The sequence below is a fragment of the Chiroxiphia lanceolata genome, chromosome 6, assembly GCF_009829145.1.
Source record: "Chiroxiphia lanceolata isolate bChiLan1 chromosome 6, bChiLan1.pri, whole genome shotgun sequence".
Taxonomy (NCBI): Eukaryota; Metazoa; Chordata; class Aves; order Passeriformes; family Pipridae; genus Chiroxiphia; species Chiroxiphia lanceolata.
Genome location: NC_045642.1, coordinates 28711310 through 28731979, shown reverse-complemented (window position 1 = coordinate 28731979; position 20670 = coordinate 28711310). Strand labels below are relative to the sequence as shown.

Genomic DNA, 20670 nt, shown 5'->3' with positions numbered 1-20670 from the left:
GTTCAGGTGAAGCAGAAAAAGCTCTTCAATTCTCATTTGGAGTGTGCAGCATAAAGGAAAGCAACTGCTGGATGCTTAAACATGCAAGGAAAATCTAAGTTACGCTCAGCAGCAAGGTTGGTATCTGTCTCACCTAAGTTTACAGCTTGGAAGGATACACTTTCTTCTGTATTATCCAGGCAATATTCAGAGAGAGACAAGAGAAGCCAAAGAAGAATCAGGGAATCACCTGGGAAGGATTTGTTTCAGTTTTAAGTGGAAGCAAAACTAAAAGGACCTAAATTACACTGTAAAGTGCTTGTCTCTTTTTACCATAAGCCTGGGGAGACTGATTCAATGACAGTGTCTGCATGGTAGACATCTACAGTGAAATGAGATAGTCCCACCAAACTCTGGGAAGCTGTAAGGAGCTTTTTGAGGGCACAGCATGTAGAACCTTGCTAGAAAAATGACATTTGTAGTTAATCTTTTAAGGAGTCTTGCCCCAGTAACTATCCAGAGATCTGGGAACTTTTGCAGCCGGGTTGTATTATCTCTTGGGAGTGTCAGTGAGATCTTCATTAGCGCTGGCCAGAGCCCTGTGGGCCAGAGCCTGTGTTGAACTTAAGGCACATGAGAAAACCTGGAAATTCCTGGTAGCACTAGAAAAGACTTCATGAAGTGTGTGCTTGAGAATGCCTTGAAATGAATGTAATTCAGTAGTATAGCAAGAGGACCAAATTCTGCTCTTATACCCAGTGGTGCAAGTCCCAAATCACAGGGCTGATCGTGGTGGGGTATTTCCATATTTTCCTAGCTGAGAAAAATTGGTCCCGGTGGGGGTCTCGGGTGAGGCACTGCCAGATATAGCAGCAGACTAGACTCAATGACCTCCCAGATCTCCTTCCAGCTGTGTTTCTGTGTTCTAATAAACTTGCAGGATCATGTCCACCAGTCTCCTGAGCCCTGCAACTTACTTATTTACTGGCTGCCCATTATTTATGGGAGAGCAGGAAAGCCAGTCAGTTGGATATTTTTCTCTCTGTTTTTATTTTAACTCTTTTCCTTTCTCTCTTTTATATCTCCTCTCAGTTGCTAACTTTCATCTACAATTTGTTTTGACTTTGCTGATTTTTGAAGTACCCAAAATAAAGCAGACAAAATTCCAAGCTTCAATTAAAAAGAAGGAAAGGAAAGGGAAGGGAAAGGGAAAGGAAAGGCATCAGAGAGTTATTATACATTTTTTATGACCTGAGAATCTCCTGGGACATCTTGAGATTTCTGAGATGTTCATCTAACTGATGGATTGATTTTCCCTTCCCCCCCCCCAAACTTCAAAGAGTGTCAGCTGGAAAGAGACACAGCAAAGTGGGAATATCAGACATGGGAGTTCCACCCAAAGGAAAAGGAGGCTGCACACCTGTTTATGGACCTAAATGGGGAACACTTGATGCTTTGTGGGAATGCGCTGTGGAGCTGGTGGTGCATGGATGCAGGCGGTCTGGGCCTTATTGATTGTGAACATATGTTGAAAAGGGAGTTAGCCAGAATGGAGTTTTACCTGCAAGAAAGTGTTTATATCTTACATGACTCATAATGGCTACAACGTGTTGCCAATAACTTTTTTTCCAGGTTTCATCAGGAAGAGAGAGGTTCAGGCAGCGAGCAGAGCTGGTGTATTAAGTAAACACCCACACGCACACCCCAAGCCCTTAGTTTACTGAACAAAAAGCGTTTCCCGAGCAGTTTCCAGGCACTGCCCAAGCTCCCGGAGCGGCTCTGCGGTGCCGGTGCCGGGGCAGTGCCGTGGCCGGGCGGGTCCCCCTGTCCAGCAGGCGGCGCCGCAGCTCCGCCGCAGGGCCGCGCCGGGGGCCGCGGGGCTGGAGCGCGGGGCGGCCTCGCGCCGGGCCCGGGGCTCAGGGGGAGCGGGTTCGCTCGCCCGCGGGCGGAGGGCGCTGCCCAGATACAGAGAATAAAGGGCTTTCCAGCCACAGAGAACGGACAGGCAGCAGGGCGAGGGACTTGCACTGTGGGTGCTGGGTGCACGGCTTGGGAGAGGAGAGCAGAGCACAGCACAGCAGAGCAGGGGAGGAAGGACGGCGAGGGGGAGGCCTGCGGGACGCTTGCCCCCGCCCCCACCGACACTGCGGCCGCCTCGGGGAGTCTCCTGTGCCCCAGCACACGACCTCGCAGCAGCCCTGCGCCCCCAGCTTGCCCACCGAGGACAGATTTCTGCTGGTCTTGGCCACGCCAGGCTCACCGTACCAAGGATCTGGCTGTTAAACAACAAAAAGATGTGAATATTGCCCCTGTCTGAGCTGCATGTAGATTTATACCTATTATTTTCATTTATTTCCCATCCCGACTGAGATGTCCAAAAGATACTTCTCTTGGTGAATGAAGTGAGAACAAGGTTTGTGAATGGCTAGAGGTGCAAGACAGGAGGTGCACCAGATACTGACATGGAGCTGCTGAGGCAATGAGAGGTGTGAGCTCAGATTCCAGCCTCCTATTGGAGACTTGGTGATTTCACTGTCAAGCCAGAGGGACCATGTCCTCCCCCAAGAAGGGGATACAATACTGCCCTTATCTTGTCAGTTGTTCCTCAGTCTCTGGAGTCATCCATATTTTGCCTCTTGATCAGGTTTTAAAATTAATTGTTTTAAAACACACCTTCCCTGTCTTGCCCCAGCAGTCTTTTCACTGAGGGACATCTGTGAACAGCAGTGACCAAGCACTCTAAGTGCCCTGCTGGGAGGCAGAGCAGGTGTACTGAGGTTCAGGAGCCCTCTGTGCCTTAAGGGAGCTGTGGAGGATAAAGTGCCACTATGGGATATCTTCTGCAAGTGACAGCAGTTTAATTACAGGCTGGATGCGGCTGGAATGGTTTATGCCACTGACAACACTAGGACATCATATTATCAGCCTTTGCCAGACCTTACATGCTGTTTTATAAAGGACGAAGAACATGTGATCAATGCTGCTGTTCCCTCTGTGCAGACAGTCCCTGTGCCAGTCCTTCTCTGCTTATAGAGCACCTGTGGAGAGGACACACAAGGACATCTCAATCCTCCCCTGCCCTGTGCAAGAGGTGTCTACTGGAAATCTGTCTCCTACAGAAGGGGAGGAGGCGCAGTGCAGGATCTTCTGACTCCTTGTGATCTTGGGGTTGGGCTTGCACTTCAGAAATTGCAGAAGTGATTCAGGGAGTGCATTTGCACTTTATAATTGAGCAGAAATTCCAGCGCAGTCATTGTGTGTCTGCTCATTTCCTGGACAGAAATACCTGGTTCTCTCTTAAATGCTGTAAATCCCATAGGGAGCCCTGCTTATGCATTGGCTTCAGCATGTATCCTTATGGCAGAGAATTTGCCTCGGAGTTGAAGCTGTGGGACTGGGTACCCCTCTTTGATGTTCCTTGATTTTCAGATGCCAGCTGTAGTGAATAGCTTTGAAATTTTTACCAAGACAAAACTCCCCTTTGCCTTGAAGAGGACATCCAGCCTTGGGCATGAACTCAATTGCTTGCAGTAAAAAGAGCTTGTTCTTGTTACTGTCAGGTTGGTCTGGTTGGTTGGTTTTCAGATTGAGCCAAATGGTTATTAAAATGGATGGTGCTCCTGTTCTGGCAAGCTGTCACTTCACAGCATTCCCAGTTCTCTCACGAGTGTGCTTTCCCAGCCCGCCTTCCTAGGGGCAGTAGATAAGCCAGCAGAAAACATTCTCTATAGCCAAATGTTTGTCTGAAGTGTCCCAGCTACTCTGCAATGATTAGCATCTTTTCTCCTATGCCTTTTCTACATTCACATGTTCCCATTGCATCTGAAATTGAATGATAAAATATTTTCAAGTAACAGAAGCCACATATGCCATCAGATTATTGCAGTGCGAGTGCTACTCTTTACTCTCGGCATGCATGTGATAAGTGGGGTGTCACAGTTCAAACAACAAGGCAGGACACCAGGTGCACTTATCTCATAGATGGAAAAGGACCAACCATGCACACCCCTGCGCCAACCCCAAATACTCTGTTTCAGTTTATAAAACCAAATATCACTATGTGAGCACCACAAGTACGTGACTCCACAATACTGATACTGCATCTGAGTGTACCCCAGTCCATTTTATTGACAGCCTGCCAGGGAGATGGGAAAACCATATGAAGGAATTGGCTTGGGTGGGTCAGGGCTGTGACATTAGGCCTTCTTATGGTAGGGGAGAAGCAGTGGACAGGCAAGGAGGATTTAGCCTGGCCTTGCATGCAGTGTGGATGTCTTTTTTTCTCCAATCAACTGTTTCCCTCTATTGCATGTAGGTGACCAGACTACATGGGTCCGTGGCCTCATTTGATTGTGATAACCCCACTGTTTCCAGGGTGGTTAGGTACTGCCTTCAGTCAGTAGGGAAGTGAGTGAGTTTCTGAGTGTCAGAATCAGCACAGGAGTCACAAGGCTGCTGGCTTCTCCACCTACCCTCACTGCCATCAGGGTTTTTGTTTGGGACAGTCTATATCTTCCTCCTTCCACCATGGAGGAACATTTGCCTTAGTGGCAGCACGCTGGCGCCATTGAATCATTCGGGGTGAGAAATCAGGATTTCAGTGAAAGTTCAACTGGTTTAAGGGAGACACAGGATTTTCTAAGTTGTGCAGCTCTTGCAGGTGCCCTGAACGAGCAGTGACCCAGACAAACCCTGTCCCTGCTGCACAGTCTGCCAAGCAGAGGTGAGTGCATAAGAGCAGTGCAGGGCAGTGGCAGCCAAGGTGAACCCTGCCCTTGTCATCCCTGGACAATGGGCTTCTTTGCCAGGGGCTAGGAAAGAGCTGGTTATTGGAGGTGGCTGCAAAGGTCCCTTCTGTACCTATTTGCCCTGTAGCCCTCAGCACTCCCTCCAGAGCACTATTGTACCTGTTCAGCCCCGTTGTAGGACCTGGGTACCCTCGGCAGATAACCCCCAGGGATACCTTCTTGCTGGAAGATAGAGTTAACCAAAACAAAATGCTGTTGGGTACCATGCATCTTCTGAATTAATCATCTGAAAGAGCATATTTCTGTCAACAATAAATAAAATCAGCATTGCCAACAAAATGCCTTTTCTTTTTCCTAGGGTAAAAGACATGCATGTCATTCTTGCAAAAATATTCTCTGGCCTTTGGTTTCACAGATCAAGATGTGGATTATGCCCTTAGCCATGAAAGAGATTATCTTCTCAATGTTTATGAATTCATTTTAGTCCGTAAGCATGGCCTAGTCAAGAAAATTGGAGTATGGCCATAACAAGATTCATCTATGGGTCCTGTCCAACTCAGCATATTCTGTGATTCTCTGATCTCTTCCCATGGCATCCATCTGAATGCTGGTCAGTTTACGAGTAATATATTACAAAAAAAAGGTTTCTCTAAGTGCCATTGCTACAACTTCACATTGGAAATGATACAAATATTAAGTTTGTTTTGCATTTTGCATCCCCTTGGGATGACTGATCCTGCAGGCAGGAATGACCAGCACATTGGCACATTGCCATGGGGCTGTGGGAGGCAGAGCCTGCTCCCCTACTCCACCTGCATGGCTCTGGAGGTTTCCTGTTTGCATAACTAATCTGACATTTCTGCAGGAGCACTTTGAATAAGAACGTATCACATCTTAAAGTGTAAAGTACACCACACTTTCCCCCTGAAATCATGCTAAATGGAGAGTCTTCTGTGAATTCTGATAGATGCGAGATTAGGTTCTGTGTCTGTATTTTGGGACTCTGCCCAGGCTTATTCACAATGTCTTACCTAGCTTTCTATCTTTTTCTCTTTTCTGCCCTTTTAATTTTTGCCTTGTACAGGTTTTGGTTGGCTGTCCAAGATCTCAAGAAACAACCTCTACAGGATGTAACCACCAGAGTAGAAGAAATCTGGCAAGAGTTTCTAGCTCCTGGGGCCCAAAGTGCTATCAACCTGGATTCCCACAGCTATGAGAAAACAAGCCAAAATGTCAAAGACCCAGGAAGATATACATATGAAGATGCACAGGTTTGATTTTGGTTTTATAGAACTACTCTTATTTTTACTGTGATATTCCACTATCACATTGTCACTGCTCACTTGTAAATAAAGGAGATGCACAGTTTGAAGTGACTTTGAGGATATCTATTCAAGCTGGGTAAATGATATTTTCGTTGAATCTATCTGTTACAACAGGCTAATGCTCCTCTGGGAACAAATGTTCCAAAATCTACAAGTCTGCAAGGCACTACAAGCTGGAGCTATGTCTCAGAAAAAGCATAGATGAAAGAGTGCTATAAAGTTCAGTTTGTCTCTCTGTACTCCCTGTCACCGAATTCAGACATATTTACAGAATGCCTGATATCATATCAAAATCCTGGCTAATACTCTTTTTCTATCATTTATTTACTTATAGATAATTATATTCCCCCATCAAATCCCAAATGCAGCAGCTCCCTCCAACACAGCAAGAAATTTGTCCACCAGACAATGCCTTAGAGTAATGATAGGACAGTAGGCAACATAGTGAGCTTAATCCTTCCCTCCTAAGGGCCCCAGATTTTTCAGGGAAATTTTACAGATAAACTGTACAGGGAAAATGCCTTCAGGAAAATAGATAATTTGAAAAAAACTGTTACAAGCAAGGATAAAGCTGCATAACCTTCTGAGAAAGTGAAAATACAATTTTGTAATTTTTGTAAAAGAAAAAGGAAGAAGGGATCATTTGACAAATATTACCAGGGACACACATAAAAGATATCTTCCTCATAATCATTTTTTTTCAAAGCATGTAGTAAAACTAACAGCAAATGAAAAGAATTTCTGTTCTGTTTTTTGGGGATTTTTTAATTGGCATTCAAAGGCAGTTCTTCAAAATACTCCACTAACAAAATATTTCCATCTCAGGGGAGATGTTGTGGACCACTTATACAAGGTTAGGCAATGAATTTTTCGAACCAGCATCATTTACTGTATTTTCCTGAATGCAGTCTTGTTCCTTGGGGCCAGAATAGAAAAAATGTATGCAAAGTTTCAAGGAGATCCCCTGTGAATATCAAGCAACTTAAATATCCTTTTTAAGCTGAGAAATACAGGAGTATGAAAACATTCTGACTAAGATGTATTCTTTGCTTGGCAGTATAATGAGCAAGAACTCCTTACAACACCTGAAAAAAATAATGATGGCAAAATGCAGAGTTGAGCAGATAGGTGAATAATGGGGGAAATTATTAAATTGGTAAGTCGAAGTACTAAGAGTAAGAAGGATATTTAGACAATGAGTATTTAGTTAAAAGAAGTCACAGAGCATTTAGGCTTGAACTGATCAGTTCACAATGTAATTGCCATTCAAAGGGAAGTTGATAAAATCAAGCTGGAGCCCTTGCAGTTAAACTGCAATTTTAGATCCTTGGGTAAATTTTATTTCAGGGGATTTTTATGCTGACAGATGTCCTCAATTCATTTGTTGTGGTTCACGGACCCAGAAGTATGAGGCAAAGGTAGACCTTTAGACCCAGCTATGGTCGTCTTGGAGACTAAGTCTATGCCAAGAGACGGTAGCACAATGGAAGGTGAGCCCAGTTACCTTCATGTGCAGTGGACTTCTGGTAAATCTCCAAGGGCCAAGCAAGCTGTTTGTGACTGCTTGATCAGATAGCCAAGAAAATCTGTCTAACAAAAGCAGGAAGAAGCAGGACACTGCTGAAGGATGTAGTGCCCTGACAGAGCTGGAGCAATATGGACTTTTACTGGCTCATCCAGGAGAGGGGACAATTTTTTTTTGCACATCCACTTCATGGGACCCAATGTAGGTCCCCTCAGCGCACTCTAAATCTCCCAGGTACTGTCCTGGTGTCTCCCCCAGCTCACCCCTGCCACCTTGGAGGCTCTTGTCTACAAATCTGCAGCAGCTGCCTTATCTTGGCAACCTGGCACCAGGAGCCCATGGGAGCTCCCACACATCCCACATTCCTAGGGACTCAATCAGACACAACCAGTCAAAACACTCCCAGTTGGAGAGAAAATGAGTGTTGTCCTATCCTGTGTAGCTTTAGCACAAAGAGGAAAACAACTGAAATGTCGTTGTAAATAAAGAACAAGAAAAAATTTAGTTTACTCAACAGAACATTCTTTGAATGCCTGCAACTCTGAGACACTAAGAGGAAAGAAAAATGTTAGCTGAACTAAAAAAAATAAATTGTTACTCCTGCAGTGAAAAAATAGGAGAAGGTGATGTAGCACTCTAGTCCTGATTTGAGAGACCCACAAAATGCCAGTTGTGTATAAAAAGCTCTGGAAATGAACACATTGCTGTCCTTGGGAAGGAGAAGGTGTAGCAGAGCACATTGAGGTGAGCAAATGCATTATCACAGTAAGTTGAAAACAAAGAATTGTCTGTTATCAGGTGCTTTATCATTGTGTCTTTCCATGAAAGATTTACATTGTGTTTCCAGCTACGTCTACATGGATGTGCTTCTTAGCACAACCTTGGCTGCAAGCCCCAAAAAGCTCTCCCAGATGCTGTTCAACCATCTGGTAAGACAAGTAGTGAGAAGAAAACAGGGAGAAAAGGGGGCTCCAGGCAAACATGCCTCTCACTTCAAACCTCTTTGTCCCCAGGCCACTAATGGTCTGAAAGCAAATGGTTCCTCTGTTTAAGAAAATCTCATCTCCAAATCTCAGTCCTCAAAGGGCTCCTAATCCAAACCTGAATTTGATATGCATTTATTATCTCAGACAGACCTCTAAGATGGATTCCTGTACCACAGAAGCAAGTGTTTGTTTTGCCTTTTCCCCGTCTCAGCTTAAGATACTTGCCCTGCTGTGTGTCCCTCACTGCTGCTGCACTCCGCAGTCCTGCACCAGGTCTGTGCTTGCACAGAACTGTCTCTCTTGCTGTGTCTCCCACATGTGGCATTGCCCATCCCATGCCCCGCTCAAGCCGTGCCAACACGCCTGGGCTCTGAGCAGAGCATGCTGTACTGACTCAACCTGCGCTCACCTCCCCCCAGCTCTCCAGTTTGTTGGCATCCCCTATCCTCAAGCAGCACAGCACAGCTCCTAGCTCTGTCCTGATCATCAGCTCTGCCAGCTCTCTTGATCTGCAGCACCTTTTGTCATTTTAGTGCTGGGCCCCTCCAGAGGGGAGCCTACCAATTTAGCTGATTATTTTCTGCTCTTAAACAACTGTCCTCTGAGTAAAATATTATGATTATCAAACCATTTTCGCTGGGGAGTAAAGCAGCTTTTAATACAAGGGGCACCGTCAGGAAAGGTCAGTTCAATTAAACAGTGAAGTACTTAGCAAGATGTAAGCTCCCACAGGAGTTATCAGCATCACTGAAAACCAATGTGGGGCCCCGCAATATGAAGCAGGCACCGCCAGCTCTGGAAAGTAAATAGGTTTGGGTCCATCTGAATGGCCTCTTTTGGCTAATGAAGCTGCTGACAGCCAAAGTAATTCATCTTTAACATGGAAACATAGAGCTGTGAGTGTGACAATTATGGCTTATCTGTACAACACATTATTAGTTTTTTAGCCATTCTCCCTGTACCCCCGTCAAGCATCTCCGTGCCTCCCCTGAAATGTCTTTCTGCCTTCAGAAAGTCTGTTTAATCCTTTCCTCAGTCCCTTGGTGTTGAGAGCTAGTATCACAAGAATGCATTTTGTCTTCTCCTAGTAATGTTTTTTGGGACATTTAGTCTGCGTTTATTGGTAGGCTTCAGACCCAGGTACTCTCGAGTAAGGTAAGTTGTCTTTGGAATTGCTTTCCTGTTTGCTTTGTTTATTTTTATTCTTTAATGAATAAAATAGTTTTAGATTGACACTCCTTTACATGAACTAATCAGCTAATGTTTCTGTGAAGATGATGCAGAGAAATTCAGTTCTAATCAAGGCTCAATTAGGGATTTTAACTGTACTTTGCAGATCCTTGGCTAATTCCAGAACAAATTTAGACTATAATGCCAAACTGCAGACAGCTTAAACCAGAAATGTACCTGTCCCAAATATTAATCATGGAATAATTTGGGTTGGAATGCACCTTTAAAATTCATGTAGTTCAACTCCCTGCAATGAGCAGAGACATCTTTAACTATATCAAGTTGCTCAGAGTCCAGCCTGACCTTGAATGTTTCCAGGGATGGGACATCCACCACCTCTCTGGACAACTTGTTCCAGTGTTTCACTACCTTCATTGTAAAAAATTTCTTCCTTAAACATAGTCTGAGATTTGAGATTTGGGCCCAGTCCATGCTCTCAGCTGTCCCTGGTGTTGGTTCAGTTTTTTCTGGACTGTGATAGAGATACGAGTCCTTGCAGGATTCATCAGTGAGCAGTCATCATCTCGCATTCTGGTTTGGTCAGGAAGCTGGGAGTGTTGACAGAACTTGATAGGATCCTGTTGAATTCAAAACCAAACTCCAGGTTTAAGCAAAGATCTCTTGGAAGTGGAATGTCATTTTCTACCAAGAAGGGAAAATGAGGGGTGACTTTTCTTCTTCTGACTTTGTCTTTTCAAGCATGCACAGGACGTGAAAGCAAGCATGTAGAGTAGTGTGTGTCTGGTGCCTATTCAGTAGGCATACAGAACTCTTTGTAAGTCTTGAGCAAAATAACAGCATGGAAGGAAAATGTGGAAATAATCGTTCATTGTGTGTCTGTATCATCTTTCATGTAAGAACTTGATGAAACATTATTCCTATTTTCTTAAAGTTTCTCCCAGTCACCCCAGTTACATGCACGCCTGTAAAGGATGGTGACTAAGCATGGAGAATCAGGATAACAGCAAAGCAGCTCCGGTTGGCAGTGCAGGCAGCCAACAAGGGGGTATGGGGCAGACCCAGGTGCTCTTCCTGGAAAGGGGGCTCAAGTCCACCTGAGCCAGTACTGCTCAGTACTGCTGGCACCTGCGCTACAGGGAATTGAAAGCACTGCTGCACTGCATCAGTATTTATACGTGGATGGTGTGCCCAGGGTGTGTCCTGGAAGCTTCTGACATCCTGGACCTTCCTGTGGAGGTTAGGGAGTGCACAAGGACTTGACCTTTATTCTCTTCTCCTTTGCTCTGATTCTGTGGGACTGGAGGAGAAAACCTGTTCTTACACTGCACTCCAGTTGTCTTTGGTTTATGATGACTCTAGAAAACACACAAAGTCTCACAGTTGTGTATTTGTTACACTTAGAAGCAAAAATGCAAGCTCCTTCCTTTGTGGATTTCACAAAACAACCTACAACCAAACAGAATCTAAAATCAAGAGCCCCACAAATAAAGCCAGAAGAACAGTTAGGCGTCTGGAGCAAAACCAGGAAGGTGATGGTGGAGGTTTATGTGGTGTGTCTGATTCTGCACAAAGCAGGAAACAAAAGACTTGAAGCAGAGGTTTACATAGGAGCAGACACTGTGTTGTTACTTTCCTGTTTGGTTTTGGGGTTTTTTTGGTTTTTTTCGAAGTGTACCTATGCACCACACATCAGAACGTACTTCTTTTATCTTTTGCCTTCCATTTTAATTTGTGGTTTAGTAGTCATGTTACATGAAAAACAGCTAACATCCAACCTTTCTGTCTCTGAAGGCATCAGGGATCAAACTACTGTCTATGCTATGCCCTTCTGTCACACACAAGCAGAAAAAGGGTCAGGAAAAAGTCACAGGTGAGCTCTTTCCTTGCACACACAGTGACAGAGGGCAGCAGATCTCTCCAAATGAAAGATCATGGGAATGGGGTGACAAGAACAGTCAGCATATTCCCACAGGACAATAGTCTGCCTGTTATTCAGGGTGCTGATCCTGCCAAGCTATCTAGAACTACATGCATGAGCATTAACAGTGCCTCAGTGTGCCTCCAAAAAATAACTTTAAATGGATTACACGGGAGAGTCCCTAGCTTGCTTAAAAATTGAATTCAGTACTCAGACTCTGGGACTTCTGTGCCAGTAGTGTGCATTGTGCTTCTTGAAAGCAAGAAACAATTGCATGTCAGATCTAGAGCAAGAATATTTCCTCTTCAGGTCAGGAAGCTGCTGATGCTATTCTGTTTCTCCCAGATAGGAAGTGAAAGTGCTTGCAAGTGCATCCTTTTCTAATCAAGAAGCCAGGACTCCAGGAGTCCAATTCTAATGGAGGATGGGGGTATGGTCCCTTCCTGCCAAACCTATGTACTGCAGGAACACTGTAGTCTTTAATTGTATTAAGGGGTTGTTAGCTCTTTAAGTGTTCACACTTCTAATTAAAAATTAAAACAAAAATCCCTGGGAAGATTTATCAGCAATGCATTTCATATCTTCCCTTCTCAGCCCACAGCAGGTATGAATGTGGGCTGTCAGGATGGAGTTCGTTGGCAGTTATAAGATTTCAATACACATTTGGACTCCAAGAGCTTAAGCTCAACCATTTAAAGGCAGTCCAAAATGATACAGCAGCAGATATCTTACAGCCCAGATGTTGATGAGGCATAGAAAACTGTTTATATATCCAACTCGTGTTCTCTAGGTAGGCATCCAAGCAGGGCTGGTGTTCCCTATCTCAGCATAGCCACCTTTACTCAGAAGCTGTATCCTGCTTGTTTCTGTAGGGTTGTGTCCTGCTCTGTCACCATCTCGTATGGGACATACTGCAATAGAATTTCCTTCTGCTGCATGAGGGACTCTGCATGTTCCTCTCCATGGCACAGTTAATCTTTTTGGCAGGATTTTCTAAGAGAAAACAAAGAGGAAGCTGCAGACAGCCTGCAAGTGTCAGGATGTTGGCCAAAAGGTTAAGTAGTTACATCTCATAGCTGTACCACAGCATGCATAGGAGTGAAAAACTCCATCTTTGTTGCTGCAACTCCTACATATTGTATTGTTTGGAAAAGAAATGCCGGTCTCCCAAATGCTACAGGAGGTTGTCCCCTCCCCCCAGCCAAAACCTTTTCACTTGGGCTTTTTGCCAGTAGCCAGGATTTGGCCCATATTGAGAGAATCAGCCTCTTAGCCACGATCATTGTTCTCAAAACCTAAAGCTGCTCATATGGCGTTAGACTCCCGGCAGCCCACTCTTGTCTCCCAGGATAGCCCTTGCTATATTTAGGACTAAATCCTCCTGCAGTACCAGGCTGACCCCTTAACTGCATGGCGCTCAACAACCCTTTGCTTCTAGTCCTCTGCACTGCGTCTGCCATGGACCCCTGGCAGCTCTGCCCTCCCATTTGTGTGTTTGAAGATGTGAAGCAAACCAGTTGTCTCATCAATTTACAGAGGAGCCATAGCTAAATTTATGTGTTATTTTATCAATGCGCTTTTTCATGAAAGATTTACACTGTGTTTCCAACTATGTATCTACAGGGCTAAACAAAGGATTTCTGTGTATTACTCAAAATGAGCTCTCATTGCTTACAGTTATCCCGCTTGCTCAGGTTCTTTTTACTATGTTCCTGTGCCTTCAGCCCAGTGTAATTTCATTTGTGGCCTGAAAAGAGGTTTTATGCTTTTTAGTTTAGCAGGGAGGTTAGTCTATATTACAGTATAATTATTCATCTTTTTTTTTCTTTAGTAGCAGAAGTAACTTGGTTGAGTATGAAGAAAAGGCACCAGCTAAAACTGTGGATGTAAATTATCGTGTCCCTTAAATACTTGAGAGTGGAAAAAAAGATATTGCTCAGATTTTCCAGAGCAATTCATGCTTAGGCCAAGACCCTTATGTGCCTTTTACCAACCTGAAGCATTTCTTTTCCAGACTGTAAATTAAGGAAAGCCTTGCATTGTCGCAGCAGTCAGAGCACCCAGTCACCCCTGGCCCTGCTAGATGGCAGCACTGCCGGGTACCAGAGAGGCTCCAGGACAGGAGGTCGTCCTGGTTAATGCAGGCAGGCAGCTCAAAACAGGCGTACGGTATTTTTGAGAAGAGTGAAATCCTAAATGCAGGAACCAGAATAAGCAGATCCAGAAGCATTCTTAGTGGGGATTTGGAGACATTAAGGGGAATTGGAATAAAACAAATGTGTTTCCCTGCCTCCTCCCCCCACCCCTGGTGTTTTCCTATCAAGTTCAGTCAGGGCAAATATGAAGGTCTCTTCTGCACTTATTCACTGCTTGCCTCATCTCAGCTGTGCCTACTATCAACTACTTTGGTTTCCAGAGCTGGTGCAGCAATTTTTCCTGCTTTCTCTAAAGTACATTTTAGCACCATCAGTTAGGCTAAATGCAGTTTATCATAATTGCTCCTAAAAAGTGTTGCATTCAGTTGTGGCACAAGTAACTGCTAGAGAGTCTCCTTTCCTTTCTTTGGCTTTTTGGAAGATCCTGGTTGTGGTGTGGTCGGGGGTCCTGGTGGTCAGACAGGATTCCTGAGGTTGAGCTAGGAACAGTACAACACAGTGAACAGGACATGTCTCCAACAACCCTTGGATTGTAGGTGTTGCTGACTGCAGTGTGCACGTGTGCTGGCATGGGTTAACCTCAGCTCATCTGCCACAGATGTCTGTGCAGAGTGGCGGTGCCGACAGACAGGCACTAGGCTGCTGCCAAATCTAATTGGAAGGTGCAGCAGTCGCACACCGTGTGCTCAGAAAAGCATCTTCCTGTTTTCTCCTTACTCACGTCCTCTTTGTGCTATAGCGACAACTCTTCCAAAAATCAGTCCCAGGCAGGTTCTCAGCTGGCATCTGTTGCCATCCTTTCCAGCAAAGAACACAAGGCCTTCACTCAGGCACCAGTCTCTCATGTGTGAATCTGCAGTAAATTCCTCCCCAGTGCCCAGCATACAGGTAGAACAAACATTAACATTCATTGCAGTATGCTGTTATTTATTTAGTTGTTTAATCTACTGCTTTACATTGCTTGTGGGCTTTTCTTCTAATGGATTTGTCTGACATGCTGCAAATCTCCCTTGCAGTTGGCCAGAGGGGCAGCTCCTGGTGCCTGCATGTTTGCAATACAGAGGAGTCTCCAAATCAGCTCTTACTAGTTAATACCAGTTGCTGATGACAGGGTGAAGGAGTGCTCCAAAACAATCCAAAAGATGTTAGTGGGATAGCTACAGCAAGATGGTTTATGACCAGTTTACAAAGGGCAAAGTGAACCCTTGGAGCTCAAGTGAATCTCAACAGCTATCTAACCATAGTGTAAACTCTCCAGAATGAGCTAAAAATCATAGAATAGAACCATAGAATCATTAAAGTTGGAAAATACCTTCAAGGTCATCGAGTCCAACCTTTGACTGATAACCACCATGACAACTAAATCATAGCACTAAGTGCCATGTCCATTCATTTCTTGAACAGTTCCTGGGATACTGACTTCACTGTCTCCCTGAGTAGCCCGTTCCAATGCTTAACCACCCTTTCAGTGAAAAAATTCTTCCTGATGTCCATTCTGAACATCCCTTGGTGCAGCTTGAGGCTGTTTCCTCTTGTCCTGTCATTGGTTGCCTGGGAGAAGAGGCCAATCCACATCTTGCTACAACCTCCTTTCAGGTAGTTGTAGAGAGTGATAGGGTCTTCCCTGAACCTTCATTTCTCCAGGTTAAAAAACCCCAGGTCACTCAGCCGCTTCTCATATGACTTACTCTCTCTACCCTTCACCGGTTTCATTGCCCTTCTCTGGATGCACTCCAGCACCTCAGTGTCTTTGTTGTAGTGAGGGGCTCAAAACTGACACAGGACTCGAGATGCAACTTCACCAGTGCCAAGTACAAAGGGACAATCACTTCCTGCTGGCCACACTATTGCTGATACAGGCCAGGATGCCATTGGCCTTCTTGGCCACCTGGGCACACTGCTGGCTTGTGTTCAGCTGGCTGTTGACCAGCACCCACAGGTCTTTTTCCAGCCACTCTTCCCCAAGCCTGTAGCACTGCATGGGGCTGTTGTGACTGAAGTGCAGGACTTGGCACTTCGCCTTACTGCGCCTCATACAATTGGCCTTGACCCATCTATCCAGCCTGTCCAGATCCCTGGGCAGAGCCTTCGTACTCCCACCCAATCTGGTGTCATCTGTGAACGGACTGAGGGTGCACTCAATCCCCTTATCTAGATCATCAATAAAGACATTTAACAGGACTGGCCCCAGTACTGAGCCCTGGCTGACACCACTCGTGACAGGCCACCAATTGGATGTAACTCCATTCACCACCACTCTGGGCCCAGCCATCTAACCAGTGTTTAGCCCAGAAAGAATGCATCTTTCCAAGGCATGGGCTGCCAGCTTCTCTAGGAGAATGCTGTGGGAGACAGTATTGAAGGCTTTACTGAAGTCCAGGTAGACTACGTAGCTTTTCCCTCATCCACTAGGAAGGTCACCTGGTCATAAAAGCAAATCAGCTTGGTGAGGCAGGACCTGCTTTTTCTGTACCCGTGCTGGCTAGCCCTGATCCTTTGCTTGTCCTGTACATGCTGTATGATGGCACTCCAGATGATCTGTTTCATAAATGTGCTAAATGGGAAACCTGTGCTTGAAGTGAGCAAAGAAATTGCCATTTCCTCTTATTCCCCCTCATCATCTAAAGCTTGCAGCTGTCTTTAAGCACAAACAGGGAAAAATTTATATCAGCAAGTTCAAATTTAAGGGCTTTCTGGAATCTAGCTGCTATTCAGAGTTCAAGAGAAAATTGTGCTTGGCTTTCACAACTTCCAAATGTCCCAAGCCTGTCACAAAATGTCATAGTGGGTAAGATACAGGTGGGATTAGGAATGGGTGTTTAACCAACAATTCTCTTCTTGTCTCATATACATGACTCAGAGGGAAGAACCAAGATTTTCTGCTAAAAAGAAACATTCTTAAGAGAGAACATGATTCCTGGGATCTACCAGGCACTTTGGGCAAGTCAGATGTTTGAGTTTTTTTTATTATCAGTTTTTTTCCCACATTTTTCTTGAGTGTTCCCAAGGTCTTGCTTATCTGGCAGCAGTGCCCTCCCCAAGGTTATTGTGCTTTGACTGCGAGGGGAAAGAGAGACCTCAGATCACATAGCAGCATATTGATTTGAAACAGGTGCAGCTTTGAGACAGTTTCTGCTATCTCAACCACCTCCCACATTCCCGTCTGGATTGCAAACTTTCTTTATTTTTTCCTCCCCCTTTCCCCTCTCATCTGGAGAAATTTACAAAGCTTGTCCTTCATCTCTTTCCAAAGGTAAAGCTTGTGGAAGGAAAATAGTCAAGAGATGCTGAACCTCATCGGGGTTTATTTCTCTGCACTTAAAGCTGTCAGCTGTCAGGGGTGGGATTTCCTCTTGGTTTCTCATAAGTGTAGAAACTAATTTTTTTGTGATTTACCTCATTGGTTCCTTTGTTTTCTAGAAGGGACAACATTTTCCCCTTTAAAATATACTGTTTGTTCTTCTTTATATCATGCAATGGTGGTGGCATGTGAAATGGTTATGCTGTCTGAAGTGTAATTCTCATGATAGAAGACTAGGTATAGAGAATATGCTTGACAGAGCTGGACAGCCCTCAGCACTACTGCATATTTCTTCCCACCATGCAGGAGATGTGATTAAGGTGCATAAAACACAAAAGGAATCTGCCTTGTTCTTAAGAAGAGATGCAAGTAGATCCCATTGCCTCTGTTGACTTGGTTCAAGAACTGGGAAACAACGGTCATGGGGGTGTTTGACAACAAACCTGCACTGCTTGCAGGAGTTTTGTAAGGGAAGAGTTTGCTTTCTGGAGATGAAATACACTGTACTTACAAAAGCAAGTTCTTATGTCACCCTCCATGTTAGATTGACATTTCCAAACATACATCTATTGTCGCAGGGGAACATCAGTCCAGCCAGTACTTATCAACAGCACGTTGGGTGAGGGACCGAGTGACTGGTCAGCTCAGAAAGCGAACTCACCAGGGCTTGCTCTCACATGTCAAGTCAGTCCCTGTCTCCACGTGCAGCTGCCACTGCAGTGGCCTGAGATGGCAGCTTGCTGCTCAGAAATAGCTGGCAAGGCTGCAGGGGAGACCAGTGGGACACGTGATGCCTGTCAACTCCTGGCTAAATCTTGACAGACTTATTTTTTCTGCTTTTTATCTGACTTTATAAGCTACCCTTGGTAGCTTGATGGTTTAATAGATCACTTGGGCAATTCTGTTAGATGATTGTCTTAAATTCTTGGGTTTGCAACATGGCTCCCTAAAGGATTGCTGTCTTAAGGCTAGAGCAGGGACCTTCAAGTCCGAGCCCTATTTGGGAAGTGGTATCCAGCAATGGCTGGGAGAGGCTACACTGCCTAGAGATGAAGTGTTTCTCCTGCTCTTGTGCAGATGGGGCACAGGAATTTCCCATGGCACTTGTAAAGAAGTGATGCAGTGGTAATTCTGGCCAGACTGCTTGCAGCGCAAGTAATGTCCAGAGCTGCAGCTGCACTTTTAAAAGTTATACAAGTAGTGCATTTACTTTGTGTATTCAGGGAACCAGCAATAGTGAGTTCATTACCATGTAAAAAATGTTATAAAATGGAAAGTTATTTCAGCATAAGGATGGAAGGGCTCAGATTTCTTGCCAGTAGTGTCAGGTATGTCAGGGAGATCATGCATGTGTATGAAGTGCATCGCTAGAGTTGCTGGCTGCACTGGGAAATCTCAGTCTTTAATAAGAGTGTCCTTCCTTTCCATCATGTGATGAAGAGGTGGAAGAAAAGCAGCTCCTCAGTAAAATAAAATGTGAGAGACCAGTGGGTTGCAATGATCCAAAGTGAGCTAAAAATCCATAAGAGAGGAGGACAAGCCAATTTGTACAAGTTGCACAGAGCAACTGTATCCAAACCTGCACCTTTGTTGATAAGCCCATTGCTCGGACTTCCACTGAATATGGCCAGTTGCTAGACCTCCAGTAGCTTTCAATGTATTTATGAAATGAGGAGCTGCTAAACCCTAGCTGTAGGTTCTCCCTAGAAAGTTGCAGATTCTAGAAAGTATAGCAGTAAATAGCTTGGTGGCAAAGAACAGGGTAGGCTAAATATTAAAACAAATGTCACAGCCACTGGCATTTCCCATCCTGCACCTAGATTTGTTGTGTAAGTGGGCTCAACACACACTGCAGCCACGATTTTAGCAGGAATCTTTATGGTGCAGTCTCAGTGGGAATTTTGGCTGCAGTAATGCAAGCTGTCTTGTACTGTTGCAAATTGGAAGGCAGTCTTTGCTGACCTGAGCAACTGGCTCAGACTTCCAGTAGGTGCTTCAGAAATGCAGTGTCGTGTATCATTCATGCCTCCAGTCCAGAGCTTCTTCAAAGCAAGCCCTTTGAATTCTTACAATTAAGCACTAAAGTTTGCTTCTGAAGCTATGCATATCCCTCCTTTTCCTATGCCCAACCTTCTTCCTTCATTAGCATTCAAAGCCTGTTTGATTTTATCTTTGGTGAACAGCTGAAAGGTACCAGTGGTTCCAAGATGTGAAAAGCAGAGAAAATGCTTCAAACCAATTAGCCAACTGCAGTGGCAGTGGGGCTGTGGTGGTGCAATAGTCCTATTTCAGGGAAGGGCTTCAGTTACGAAGTCACCTTGTGGTTTATTTCATCTTGGGATTGAATCAATTTTTTCCCATTCTCACCACCAGATACTGAGTTTATACTGTTTTAAGGTCAAATACATGAAGTTGTCTTGACATGAGCAAGAATGATAGTTGTCACTGGCATGCAGGCAGGTTGTATGGCCAGCCTGGTGTGTTCTCCTTTGCCTCTGTCTGTGTGGCAATGAAAGCTGTATGTTATTTTCCAAATATGTTCATTGTGTTTCGGAGCAGACCCAGTTGTCTGACCATGGGGAAAGAAACCATTTCAAGTCCAAAGACAGTAAAAAAATTAATCATGTCTAGCAAAAGATTAATAAAAATACCTCTGTCACCCACCAGCCCCGCAGCACCTCAGCCCCATAGCACCTTCCTGCCCACCTCAGCACCCCCTCCCACCAGCACCCTCCATGTGCTGGCTGCTGCAATGAGGACCACTAAGAGGAAGAAGGCTCTGGAGACCCCTCAGGCCCTTTACTGTTGATGGGCTACCCCACTTACTCATCAGTCTCCTTGTGGTCCTGGAAAATCACATAGTTAGGCAGGGACTTTTCACCAGTAATTATAAAGAACTCATTAGGAGGACGTGGAGTCTCCTTGGAAACCTTAAGAAATAACAGTACAGGTAAACTGGTTGGGTTTAAATCAGCTGAGTCCTGAGTTTCTGCTAGTTGAAGTATTTAGGAGAGAACTGAGTTGAGAATCCTTATTCACACCAGAGAAATATAAACCTTTTGACAACCATATCCACGATGTATATTATTTTCCCTTCTCTTGTCTTAGGGCATACTTGGCTCATGGTATCCTGCATAAATAGAACAAATGTCCCACAGCTGGATGTGAAATCTTATGGCAATGCTGTACGTGAGGAGTGTGAAACTGTGCCCTCCCATGTGTATTTTCTGAAGCAAGAAGGGTGACATTTGCTAAATGGCTTTATATGAGTGTTTTTATTGCAAAATCTTGTGCTGTCCTTCAGTTAGACAGTGCTGCACAAATGAGGATCTGTCAAGACTAAAAGCAAGTATGGAAATTAACCAGTAAAAATTGTTCCACACCAGGTTGTAGCTCAAAGGATACATTTATGCTGTGTCGTAGGAAAACCAGTGGCAGTTATGCCCCTCTTAGGACTACACCGAATAGTGTAAGAAAGCTGAATTAAGCAGTTCTTCTGTGTATAGACAGGTCATTGCTAATTACCCATGTTGGTGAAGAT

General features: G+C 44.7%; 1 protein-coding gene across 5 annotated transcripts in view; it reads left to right on the top strand.

The window, feature by feature from the left end:
- The window catches only part of RGS6 (regulator of G protein signaling 6), a 266760-nt gene that overhangs the window by 216154 nt on the left and 29936 nt on the right, over positions 1–20670 (top strand). For all 5 annotated transcript variants that reach the window (XM_032690524.1, XM_032690526.1, XM_032690521.1 and 2 more), the window contains one exon: positions 5812–5998. In XM_032690524.1, coding sequence (XP_032546415.1) covers positions 5812–5998 — 187 coding nt within the window. The remainder of the gene's footprint in view (positions 1–5811; positions 5999–20670) is intronic.